This window comes from Simochromis diagramma, unplaced genomic scaffold (assembly GCF_900408965.1).
Source record: "Simochromis diagramma unplaced genomic scaffold, fSimDia1.1 OVJJ01000618.1, whole genome shotgun sequence".
Classification (NCBI taxonomy): domain Eukaryota; kingdom Metazoa; phylum Chordata; class Actinopteri; order Cichliformes; family Cichlidae; genus Simochromis; species Simochromis diagramma.
The window spans coordinates 10,715,239-10,727,380 of record NW_024387423.1 but is presented as its reverse complement, the minus strand read 5'-3'; the positions used below and the strand labels follow the sequence as shown (position 1 = coordinate 10,727,380).

At 42.7% G+C, this 12,142-nt stretch overlaps 1 protein-coding gene across 1 annotated transcript in view; it reads left to right on the top strand.

The window, feature by feature from the left end:
- Positions 1 to 12,142, top strand: part of LOC120722203 (furin-like) — a 71,760-nt gene that overhangs the window by 34,111 nt on the left and 25,507 nt on the right. Inside the window, exons 4-5 of the mRNA XM_040013092.1 lie at positions 9,325 to 9,435; positions 9,663 to 9,756. Coding sequence (XP_039869026.1) covers positions 9,325 to 9,435; positions 9,663 to 9,756 — 205 coding nt within the window. The remainder of the gene's footprint in view (positions 1 to 9,324; positions 9,436 to 9,662; positions 9,757 to 12,142) is intronic.

Genomic DNA, 12,142 nt, shown 5'->3' with positions numbered 1-12,142 from the left:
TGGGGAGGGAGGTGGTGGAGGGGTGGCTTTGCTGAAACAGAGCCACAATGAAGCCCCCTGAAAAACAGCCACTGTGGAGCTTGAAACTGAGCCAGAATGGAGGCTGAACCGGAGCCAACGTGAGAATTGAATGGCAGCCAGGACGGTGACATGAGATAGAGCCGGAATAGCGCCTTGAGACGGAGCCAAAATGGCAGCCAGAAACTCTGGGAAATATGAGGGAGCTCGGGGCAGCTAACTGTTTTCTTCACGGCGATACCCCCTCATCACTGGAGATTTTAAAGTGTCCCTTTGCCACCCTCCCAGGTACTTAGGGCTGTCTGTCTGTCAGGCTGTTAGAGAGTGACTAAAGATGATTTATCTCCTAGATTATCAGGGCCAGTGGCAAAGCCATTGCTCATGTGCTGCCCCACAGGGACATAGCAGAAACAGACAGCACCTTCTCGGACCAACATCCTGACACGTCTCCTTTTCTTATACGAATCTTATTCCAGCTGACCTGCGCTTTTTAGCACTTTTGGCAGGAGAAAGTCAAACTCCTAGCTTGTTAAGCGCGTGTGTGGATTAAGGCTGTGTATTTATTTTCAGCTGTGATATTTTAGCACTGTGAGGTAAAAGCAGCTTATTTTTGCGTGTTTGTGTCAGTGTGTTTTTGTAACATTTGAATAAGTGCGCTCGCATGCAAGAGCATGTGTGTGCATGTCTCAAAGCACAAGGAGCTGTGTGTGCCTGCCAGTTCCATCTGCTGTTCTATTACCATAGACGTGATGTACCTGCCACTTCCCTCCTCAGCTGAGGTGTGTGTGTGGTGTGTGTGTTTTATTCTCCCATCCTGTTGTTAGATCTGACAACCACTAACACAGGCTTGTGGTGGAAAAAAAAAAGAGGGGGAAAATACTCTCAAGTTCCAGATCCCACCCCGAGTCTGAGAGACAAACTGTCTATGGTTGTGGAAAAGCTGCGCTCCACTCTTGCCTTCCACTCCTCACCTCAACTCCTCTGCCAAGATTTAAATAACCAAAAATTCTATTTGAGGTCGTTTCCCAATCTACTCAATGCAATACGGTGTTCCTGTGCTTCTACAGATGGTATTTACTATCAGAATAACGTGCTTCAACGTTTGCTCTGCAGTGACGTTGTTCTTTGTGCTGCGAGCATTGCTTGAGTTTTGACATCTTCAGGCATACTCCTTCCTTCTCCTTGCGCAGTGGAAGCAGGTGAAAATGTGCCAGAGGTCTCTTTACTGTTTCCACAGCTTACATTCAGCACTTGTATCACCAGTTTGTATGGATAGCAGGTCTTTCTGTACCAATTTCATGAAAAAAGAAAAACACCTTTTTTTATCTGATTGTTCCAGGAGCTAATTATCCATACACCAGGAACTAAACTCCCTGTTGTGCACCCCACATTTAAAGAAAATATTACTTACTTATCTTGTACTAGGCCTGCTGGGTCAGCCCCTTAGCTCATCCTTTCTCTCAAACAAGCTTTTCTAACTCCTCTTCCTAAAACACCACCCTTCTTCTGATTGGCTTCCATTTGCAAACACAAGGTTTAAACATCAGGTTGTGAGCATGAACATAATAAGGGATATCGACTAAAGAGTAAAAAAAACAGTTTGAAACTGAGTGTTTTGCTCAAATGTGAAGTCTGAACTTTGACACTCACAGATATTGAACGGATTGGTTGAATATATATGATATAAACATACATCTGATTGTTGGGGTTGTATTAATGTAGGGTCGTTGCCTTACAATATAAAGCAACTTGAGATGACTGCACTATATAAATAAAACTCAGTTGAAGAGAATGTAAAATATAAATCACAATAAATATAGAAAAGTACAATAGGTCCATGTTAGGAGGCAATTTTTCCAAAATGCACCACATGAAGGTGGAAGGAAAATCCAAGTGATACACACTTCACTTTGATGGTTCCTGAGCTGTGAAAAGCTAAAAAGACACTGCATCTTAAAACAAGAACATTTGACTTCTAGTCAACAGGTAGGTTTCCTACCTGACATAGGATGATTTCTTTGACCCAAGGAAACATCCTGTGCTAAAAGCAAGGAGTGAACATCGGTTAATGTCTGCATGTCCTTTTAACATTCATGTGAACCTGTAAAAAAATACGACAGAAAAAGTGGGACGTGGGAAGGAGAAGTGCCAAAATATTTGCATGCATTTCCCCAACTATATTTATCACTGTAAATAAAAGCAATGCAATCTTGAGTCTGAACAAGACCAGTCTGATATGTTCTTATTTGGTCTGTCTGCAGAATTGACCGGAGATCAATAGTCTCACAACTCTGTTAGGTCTGTAAATCCACATCCAGAGCGTGTTAGTGCAGCACACAGTTGAGAGTTCACATACCTGCATGTTTCGCAGTGTTTTTGTGAGGCTGTGCTGATATGAGGGCCCGGCGCATGTACTTGTATGTTTGTGTGAGAAGGTGCATACACACCTAACGCATCGTGGCGAGCCATTTCCGTTTCGTCGTGGTCATAGATCGTACGAGGGTCCCTGGTGGGGTTGGAAAACTGGACTCGCGTCTCTGCCCCAGCCAGATAGATTAATTAATTATCCAGAGCTGCTCTTTTTTTCATTGCTGAGCCAATTACCCTGTGACTGAGCCTGTGGTCTATATGTACGCCACTATTTAGAAGAGAGAGCGAGAGAACGTGTGTGCATGTGCAGGGTAATTAAAGAAATAGCTCATCCGCAGACTAACAGTCCCCACTATCACTTCATTTTGGAGTAGCTCTGCAATGATATTGTTTCCTATGAAGGAGAGTAGATCTATGTGTAGGTAATTGTTGGATAATTGAGAGGAAGTGCAGGTTCTTTATGTAGGTGGGAGCGTGGGTGGGCGGGAGAAACAAAGCCCTTGTGTTAATTTGAATTTGGCAGAATCAGAAAGAAGAAGACGGGCAGTCTGGATAAGCCGCGGACCCCCGACCTGAAATTATGATTGGTTATTTAGACGTAAAAGTTTTGTTCAATTGCATAAATGATCATACTTCTCAACTTTTTGCTTTAACGTCGTCTCTTTAAACTTTATTTAAAAAAAAACAAATTTCCACACATTTCTAAAGTGTCCCTGTATTTGTGAGCCTGAAGTGTTGGAATAATAACTCTACTTCTACGCAGAGACGCACAATGTTGATGGTAATTGTGTGTGTGGGTGTTTGTGTGTGTGGGTGTTTGTGTGTGTGTGTGTGTGTGTGTGTGTGTGTGTGTGTGGATGTGCATTTGATGGATGGGTCAGCAGATAAACTGGGCTGAATATGCCGAGCGTGTGTTTATGTATGTTTCTGCGTGCCCTGGGGGACAGGGGGAAGCGGAGCGCTGCACCTCCTGCAGGGGGTGCCGTGTCTCCCTGCAGGGGGGTGCAGCAGGCAAACAGAGGGGTGCCAGTACACCCCACCACCCAAACCCCTGCACACACAAACACACGCAAACACAGACATATCACCCCACTCCACCCTACTGCGCTACAAGAGGGGGTGGGTGAAGGGACCCTGCACTCTTCTAAACCTCAACTGATGCATAATTCATGTACAAGTAGCAATTCTCATATTTTGCTGGTGGGGTGGGGTGGGGGGAGGGTTCAGAAAGAATAAAGTTCCATTATAGTCCGCACACTCATCTTTAATCCACTTTTTTTCCAAGTTAAATTGTTTTGCTGTGGCTGTAGACTAATGGCCAGAACCAAGCTGAACTTCTTAGAACAAGTAGCATTAAAATGTTTATAAAACTATGGATTAATGATCTTAGGTATTAACTACTGACCACAAATATGCTGTATCCTTCATTGTTAGGTTTGCACTAAAGTCAGCACTGTTTCCATATTGACTTCTCTGTTGTTTCTTTCCAAATTATGCATATTTGCTAGATGATTTTTATGATTTGTTCCATGTGCAACAGTAATGATATGTGCACCCAAACTGACCCATAACCCAAGCCTGTCATCAAATTATATTCTCTAATCCTGCATGTGGCGTACAGAATCTTTAAAGTCCACGTGGCTCCCGTGATGAAATCATGTAGCAGATGTCACCAACATACAAAAACAGACTTTTTTAATCATTACATGTGCGTTTGCTCTGTCACGTTTTAGTGATGTGGCATCTAAATCTCCATTCCTTTGAAAAGACAAACAAAGGTTCCTGGTTCGGTGTTTGCTTTGTCTGGACTAAAAGAAAAACGCTTGGGACCCGGGTGGGAATCTTTTGCCAAGCTTGTAGTGCAGGGGCGACTCAATCTCTCTCTCTCTCTCTCGCACTCCGTCTTTCCTTCCACACAAGGGCAGAGACATCCAAAAGGACTGTACCTTGGTGCGCGTCCAACAAAAGCTCTCTGCCGAATTTCATCCTCTTTTGAATTTGTGTTTGAATAACACTCGAGCTACAAATCAAAATATGTTGGACACTGAGAGTGAGGTCATGGGGTATAGATCATCATGGCTTCCAGAGAAGTCTCCTTGTGTAAAAGACGGGAACGGGTGGCTGCTGCTTTGACTGATGGCTATAGAAAACTGAGAGGGCTGTTCGGGGCCCATTCTCCCGAGACTAAGTCCCATGCCCGTGCCAAACCCCTCATTTTCCTCCCCGCAATATATTTCATTAAACTTTTAACTCTTCACAAGGTAATTCACTTGGCATTTTGAGACTGTGCTGTTGAAGGCTGCTGAGTGTTTCTCTCTCTGTAATTTCACATCATGCAGATATTTGTCTAATACAGCACTAAAAGTATATTTCAAAATCTATTTTTTTTCTTTGTAAAAAAAAAATGAAAAAACAAAAAAACCCAACACACATTCAGAACATTTTAATGGATGAAACTGTGTAACATCCACACCAACAAAGCTGAGCTGCGCGGCACAGCATTTCATGATTACAGCCGTGCAGGTCCCAGTGGCGCAGATATAATTAAGACCTCTTCTTAATTACTTAATAAGCCTAATTAGTAACATTTCTGAGCAGCAGATTTGGCTGCAAGAGCGATGGAAATCAGAAGAATGTTAAGTCTATTTGTTATTTCATTTAAATCCTAATGTTAATGAAATTAGTGCATTATGATATAACCGAAACCAACCACGCTGGGATTGACCAAAGGGCTAATGCAGTTGTTTTATGCTCCTGATAAACATTCAATTAAGAGCAACAAAAGGAGGGCAAGAAAACCAAACCAAAAACAAAAAACCCACACAAAAGAAAATCTAGTTTTTCTTAGGTTTCTACAGTCACATCACTTTCACCAAGCGATCTTGTTTTCTCTCATCGATCATTTTTCATTAGTGGGTGCCCAGATGTGATGGAGAGGGTAACTAAGGCAAGTCCACCAATCATGTGTTGGAGCTGCTGCAGCATTCCTGGCCACTTAATTAGAAGTTGTTGGTACCACAGAAGGTGTCACCAACCTTTTCAGGCGCTGAACAGATGGTGTCCCCCTTTTTTGAGGTCCTGCCAATGCCCACTCTGTGGCTCCTGGGAAAATGACCTAACTCACAGGCAGCTGCTTAGTGCGGCTTGAGTGATTCTTTACAGCCACTTCTATTGGGGGGGACTTAGCAGGACGTACCACTGCAAACAAGGGTTGAGACCGCCGTAGCTGGGTCCCCTGGTAGCTGCAGAAATCTGTTTTGGTTACAGGATAGAGGTTGTTAAAGCTGTGTTTTCAGCGCCATGTGCAAAAAGACGAAGGAAAGACCTTAACCCCCAAAGATCTCTATGTCTAAGTGCGAGTTGGGTTTGTGTGCACCTTCCTCTGCTTTTGGCAGATGGTGTGAATATCAACAGAGAAAGGACCTGGGAAACCCCACAGAACAAAAAGTGAAAAGGGTTCCTCGACAGTTACAAAGAGGCCCCATGGAGCGGTGTGTGTGTGTGTGTGTGCGTGTGTGTGTTGGGTTGGGGGGGGGGGGGGAGTGGCCTTCATGTTAATAGATAAAAAGAAGGAGGGAGTAAGAGATTGGAAGGGCATTTGCCATCGAGGAGTGAAAGTGGATAGAGAAAATGTGAGGACCGTGGGTTCCATATGTGAGGAGGCGGGGGGTCGGAGGGGGTTTAACATGCTTCGTGCTGCGTGGACAGAAGATCGGCTGTCATTCTGTAATCGGCTTGGCTCAGCCTCCTTCCGACCACGCAGGAGGTGGAGAAGGAACAAGTTGAAAATTGGATGACTGTGTTTTTCTGACTAATTACTTGATATGCTTTACACTATGTGGGTTTTATCCTAAAGACATTTGCAGGATTCCAAAAAAATGAAAGAAAATAAAAATCTCAATCACATGCAATCCTGATATCAAACTACTCACAAATCCTGCACACGCTTCCAGAAATCACAATGCTATTTAGAAGGTGCACGACTCTCTCCAGTCCTTGCTCTTGATGATGAGACGTCTGAAAAGGCTGGGGAGTCTACTTGAAAAGTGCCCCGGCTCAGTAGTGCTGTTTCACTGACATGGCAGGGGACATAAAATCTGTCATTTTCATCATGTTCTTTCATGGGGGAACTTGTTTCCTGCAGCTTTCTCTATCAGATACACTGTATGCCGGTGTGGGTTTATGGCTGTGGAGCTGGGGCAAGCCCGATCGATCTGTGGGAGCCATACAATTTAATAGGTGCACAACTCTTGCTAAGGGGCGCTGGGTAGGAGGGATACATTTAATCACTAAGAGGGAGCAGGGTGGCAAGGCCTGGTCACCAACAGTTTGTTTTATGAGAAGTCAAGGTATCAATTTTCCTCCACACTGTGAAATATCTTGGGTAATCTATTTTTAGTGCTAGTGTTTCCGTTGTGTTTTCCCATTTCCAACTATTCCACTATCTGGCTAATTTATTTTGATAACTTTTGGAATTTCAAGTATTGACAGCTGTTTCTTGAAGTGCTCTATGGCTGCTGCTTAGATAGTGTTTGTGGCTTGTAAGCTCCTGTCTCAGAGCATTATAAACTGCTATGTAGTGTTGACATTTAATGTTTAACATGACATTTAATAAGCTGTCCAAAGTTCTTCACGAAACAACTGTCAGCAATCAGCAGTTATTTCAATGCCCCTGTGTGCATGACTAGAAAGAGAACTGTAACTTTAATTTCACTGGTCACACTGAAACTTAACAAGTTCATTATTAAATCTGAAAATTAAAAAAAACATTTTGCCCAAAATAAGGTTTAAAAAAGCTAAAAGTCAGACTTACTACTTGGCAAGTGTGACATAACATGAGCACAGAAGCGAGTTTGGGGTGTTAACTTGGCCTCCAAATTCCCCAGATCACAATCCAATTCAGTAGAATGTGCTGGATAAACATTTCCAATCTAATGACGCCTTGCCTCACAACTTACAGGACTTAAAGGATCTGGCGCAGATACCAAAACACACCTTCAGGGGTCTAGGAGTCCATGCCTCGAGAGGTCAGGGCAGTAAAAGGGAGACCAACACCAACCAACACAATATTAGGCAGATGATCATAATATTATGCCTGATCGGTTTATCTGTCCATTACCAAATAGTTGAAGCTGCTGCGAACCTCAAATGTGCATCAGTGCAACAGCTATCTTGTTGCTACTTAAATACCATGCATTTTCAATTCAATTCAATTTTTCTTATACAGCACCAACAACACAACAACAGTTGCCTCAAAGCCCTTTATATTGTAAGGGAGACCCTACAATAATGCATACGAGAATAACACAACAATCATATGACTTCTTGTGAGCAAGCATTTTGGCAACAGTGGGAAGGAAAAACTCCTTTTGCACCATTTTCAGCAAAAAGGTGTAGATTTCACATGTAGATTTGTTTTCAATCAAACAATCTATCTAAAATATTCAAGAGTAAACTACAAAGAGTTCAGAGACATTGTACGTTTTGGTGCACTGACAACACAAAAAACATTAAGCAATAACAGCAATCCGTCTTTAAATATGTATTAGGGCGAATTCAGGGCCACAGCTCCTAGTCATCAGTTCAGTTTTGGTGACTTCTAAACACACATTGATCAATAAATAAAGACATTGTCATCTTCATTTATATACAATAAGCACATTTAGAACTCATTAGGATAAAGGGGGTAAGACGAGGAATCACTTCTCTGCACTGAGCTGTTGTCGGCTGTGTTTTGCTCAAGCTCTTCACAGCTTTCACAAAACCTCTGAATAACCTTGAACTTCTATAGCGCACCTCAACCCCAAACAGCCGTCTGCTTAATGCTGTTATGCCGGGCCCTACACGCTAAAAGTCACTGGTGGTGATAGTGGCTGATTAGATTGTGTCCATTGATTGCACTGCGTGCTGTTAGGACGAGCATGATGCGGGCTGCAGATCCTGCGTCTCCTCCTCCGAAACACTGACAGTCTGAGACAGAGGAGATGGAGCCCCATGCAGGGCAGCAGATTGAGTTATTGATCAGCTCTCTCCTTTCTCCTGTCTCCGTCTCTCGCTCTGCTGCTCCGAGAGACCCCGTCATCAGGATAATGAATTTCACTTATTGCAGATTAACGTCATAAGGTCTGTATGGTAATAATGGCAGGAATTAGCTCTTTGTCACCCCCTCTGAATTTCCAAGAAGGAGGGGCGATGAAGGTTGTTATTGCCCCGTTACTCAGTCTGAGGAGCGTGATTTGAACAAAAGGGAACGGTGAGCGGAGAAGTGCATGAAAATGAAAGATTTGAGGGAGAATTAAAGAGAGACTTACGAAGACTGTGATTTCAGCATCACTGAGGCGGCTGCGAAGAGTTCTGATGCAAGAAATTTGTGTTTGATGAAGGAGGGTGAAGGAGAATTTAGAGAGGAAACCAAGACTGAATAGCAGGCTGCTCTGTGAAAAAGAGAGGCCAAAGAGGAAAGATGAGAGGGGAAGATTCAAAAGGGATGAGTAGTAAAGTGGAGAAGAGAGCATGATAAGCAGTGGTCATACAGTCACCAGGCAGCAACGCCGCTTAAGGGTCGGCCATTGTGTCTCCAGCACCAAGATTGGGGTAGTAAAGAATGAATAATGAGGCTTGATTACAGTCCGTGAGATGGCACATTGTTCAGAATCAATCCTCCAGGCAATTACAGGCGCACAAACAGCAGCCCTCAGCCTCAGCACGGACAGAGCGGGAAGCGATTGTGTCAGAGGACAACATCATCTTCGTCAATGACTTGTTGCCTCCTCGTGTCGGAGCCATTAGCACTTACTCTGCTCCTGCAGCCACATTCAGCCACCCACATAAAAAGCCTCCAATTCACATTTGTGAGGATAAAAACGCAACACCATGCTCGTGCTCATCATATTCACAAATACGTATAATGGACTGCTTCTTCCTTCCTTGTTGCAGGTACGGCTTTGGACTGTTAGATGCAGGGCTGATGGTGCAGCAGGCCACACACTTCCACAGCGTTTCTTCACAGAAGAAGTGCACACAGGAAGTCACGCTTGATCCTGCCAGGTAAAATACAAAGATTTAATAAAAAAAAAACCTTTATTGACTCTATCTGCTAAGGATTTTCAAATTAGCCCCCAAGAAACTGGTTTTGATATCAACATCCATGATCTTTAACTCAACTTCATCTGTCCTGTCACTGCTTTATGCATACATATGAAAGTGAAATGAGCATGTGAGAAGAGGCTTTTGAGGCTTTCGACTTACAGAGGTAATGACTTTGTATTGGCTAGAATCTTTTATCCAGGGCAAGGAGTCAATTTGAACATCCAATCAGAAGCCTGTCGAGGAAGGGCTAATGAGATCAACACTCTTGAGCATGTCCAGGTGGGTAATTTTTTATTTTTTTGATTAAATACATGACATTTTACAACATTTTTTGGCATTAATTTGTTTTTGGTAAATGCAATTATTCACCTACTTGCAAAGAAATATTACTCTCCACTCACTGAGAAGTTTTCTCCAGATTAAGCATACACGAAAAACTGAAAACGGTGAATTAGTGAATTACAGAGGAGCTAGCAGGTGGACTTCAGTAAACAGAAGCAGGCTACTTGTCTCCTTTCCATTTTTTAAAGGCTTTATAAAGACTTTACCTTCTCCTTTGTCTTTACACTGAGTGTGCATGATATGAGCCATAACATATCAATCTATAAAAAAATTACAGCAAGAAAGTGAACAGGTTTGTTTTCAAAAATGTTAAACTATAACAGAAAAATTCAAAGAAAGATTCCAAAAGTGAGTTTTTTTCAGTAGCATAGGCATATACATCCACACTCCATGTTAGGTACGCCTTGCTAGTTTAGGGTTGGACTCTTTTTTTTGCTCTCAGCACTACATTAATTCTTTATGGTACAGATTCAACAAGGTACCGGAAATATTTCGCAGAGATTTTGACCCATATTCACATGATAGCATCATACAGTTGCTGCAGATTTCTTGGCTGCACATCCTTGATGCAAATCTTCCGTTCCACTACGCGCCAAAGGTGCTCTATGGAATTGAGATCTGGTGACTGTAGAAATCATTTGAGTACATTGAACTTATTTTCACATTCAAGAAACCAGTCTGAGAAGATATGAGCTTTGTGGCATGCTGTGTTACCCTGCTAAAGGCATGGACATAGTCAGCAACAATACTCAGGTAGGATTTGGTGTTTAAACAGTACTAAAAGGCCCAGTTTGCCAGGAAGATATCCCTCACACCAATACACCACCATCAAGTCAAGTCAAGTGGCTTTATTGTCATTTCAACCATGTGCATATAATAGACAATCAACACAGGACTACATAAAGTGCAAGTGTGCAAAAATTGCAAAAAACAGTGCAACACCAGACAGAACAGAACAATGCAGACACAACAGTGCAATAGAAAAGTGCAACAGTGACAGTGGGTTGTGCAAAAGACTGAGCATTGTGCAGAAAGTAACTTGATGTATTAATGTGTGTGTGTGTGTCTGTGTGACATTGTACAGATAGGTGCTTGAGGTAGTGATGTGTGTTAAACGTATGTGTGTGTGTGTCAGTCCAGTCACTGAGTGTCACCAGAAACCTGAACTGCTGATGCAAGGCAGGATGGATCTATGCTTTTATGGTGTTTATGAAAAATTCCAACCATATCATCCGAGTGTTGGAGCAGAAATTAGGTCATTAATCAGGTGAAAACTGTAGCCTCAGTTTGCTGTTCTTAGCTGACAGGACTAGTGTGGTCTTCTTCTGAAGAAACGTGCATTCAGAGATGCTCTTCTGCATACCTTGGTTGTAACAAGTGGTTATTCGAGTTACTGTTGCCTTCCTATCAGCCTAACATAGTCAGGCCATTCTCCTCTGACCTCTGGCATCAACAAGGCATTTTTTTTCCCAGGGAACTGCTGCTCACTGGATCGTTTCATTTTCACACCATTGCTTTTAAACCCTAGAGATGATTGTGTGGGAAAATCACTGCATCTTCTGAAATACCCAGAACAGTCTTTCTTGCACCAACAGCCATGCTACATTCAAAGTCACTTTAGTAACATTTCTTCCCCATTCTGATGCTCCATTTCAGCAAGTTGTCTACATGCTTAAATGCTTTGAGCTGCTGCCATATAACTGGCTGATTAGATACTTTTGTTAACATGCTACACATACAGGTGTACTAATAAAGTGACTGATGAAGGTACTTTTTAAAATATTGAAGTGTGATGTAAATCTGCTCCTATAGTCTTTCAATGTTCCTGTTGCCCTTGACAGGACAGAAATCAAGCACAAGTGCATTCAAAAGTTAACTTCTGCCTACAGTCGAGGGAGCTTGAAGATGCCATATAAATTGTTTTGGGGTTTCAGTGTCATGTGCTTTATCTGAGAATAGAGGAGATAAAAAAAACCATCATACTGTGATGTGCAATGTGTTGGCAGTGTAATTTGCAGAAAATGGCAAAACTGTGTTTTCTTGAGCACAGGCACATACATGCAAATGTGTTTATGTTTGATTGTGTCAGCAGGCATACGTACTGTACGTGTCTGTGCGCGGCTCAGTTTGTGCGAGTATTCTGTGTTTGTGAATGTGTGTACTTGTGAAATGGCGAGGAGAGAGAAGGAGAGCGAGCGAGAGTGTGTCAGCATGCAAATTGAAAAGGCTTCATCTTTGCGGCTCTGCTCCCTGGCAGAAAGCGTGGGTCAGGCCATCGCTGCGAGGTGTGATTGATGGATGTGTTGCCGTGGTAACACGCCGT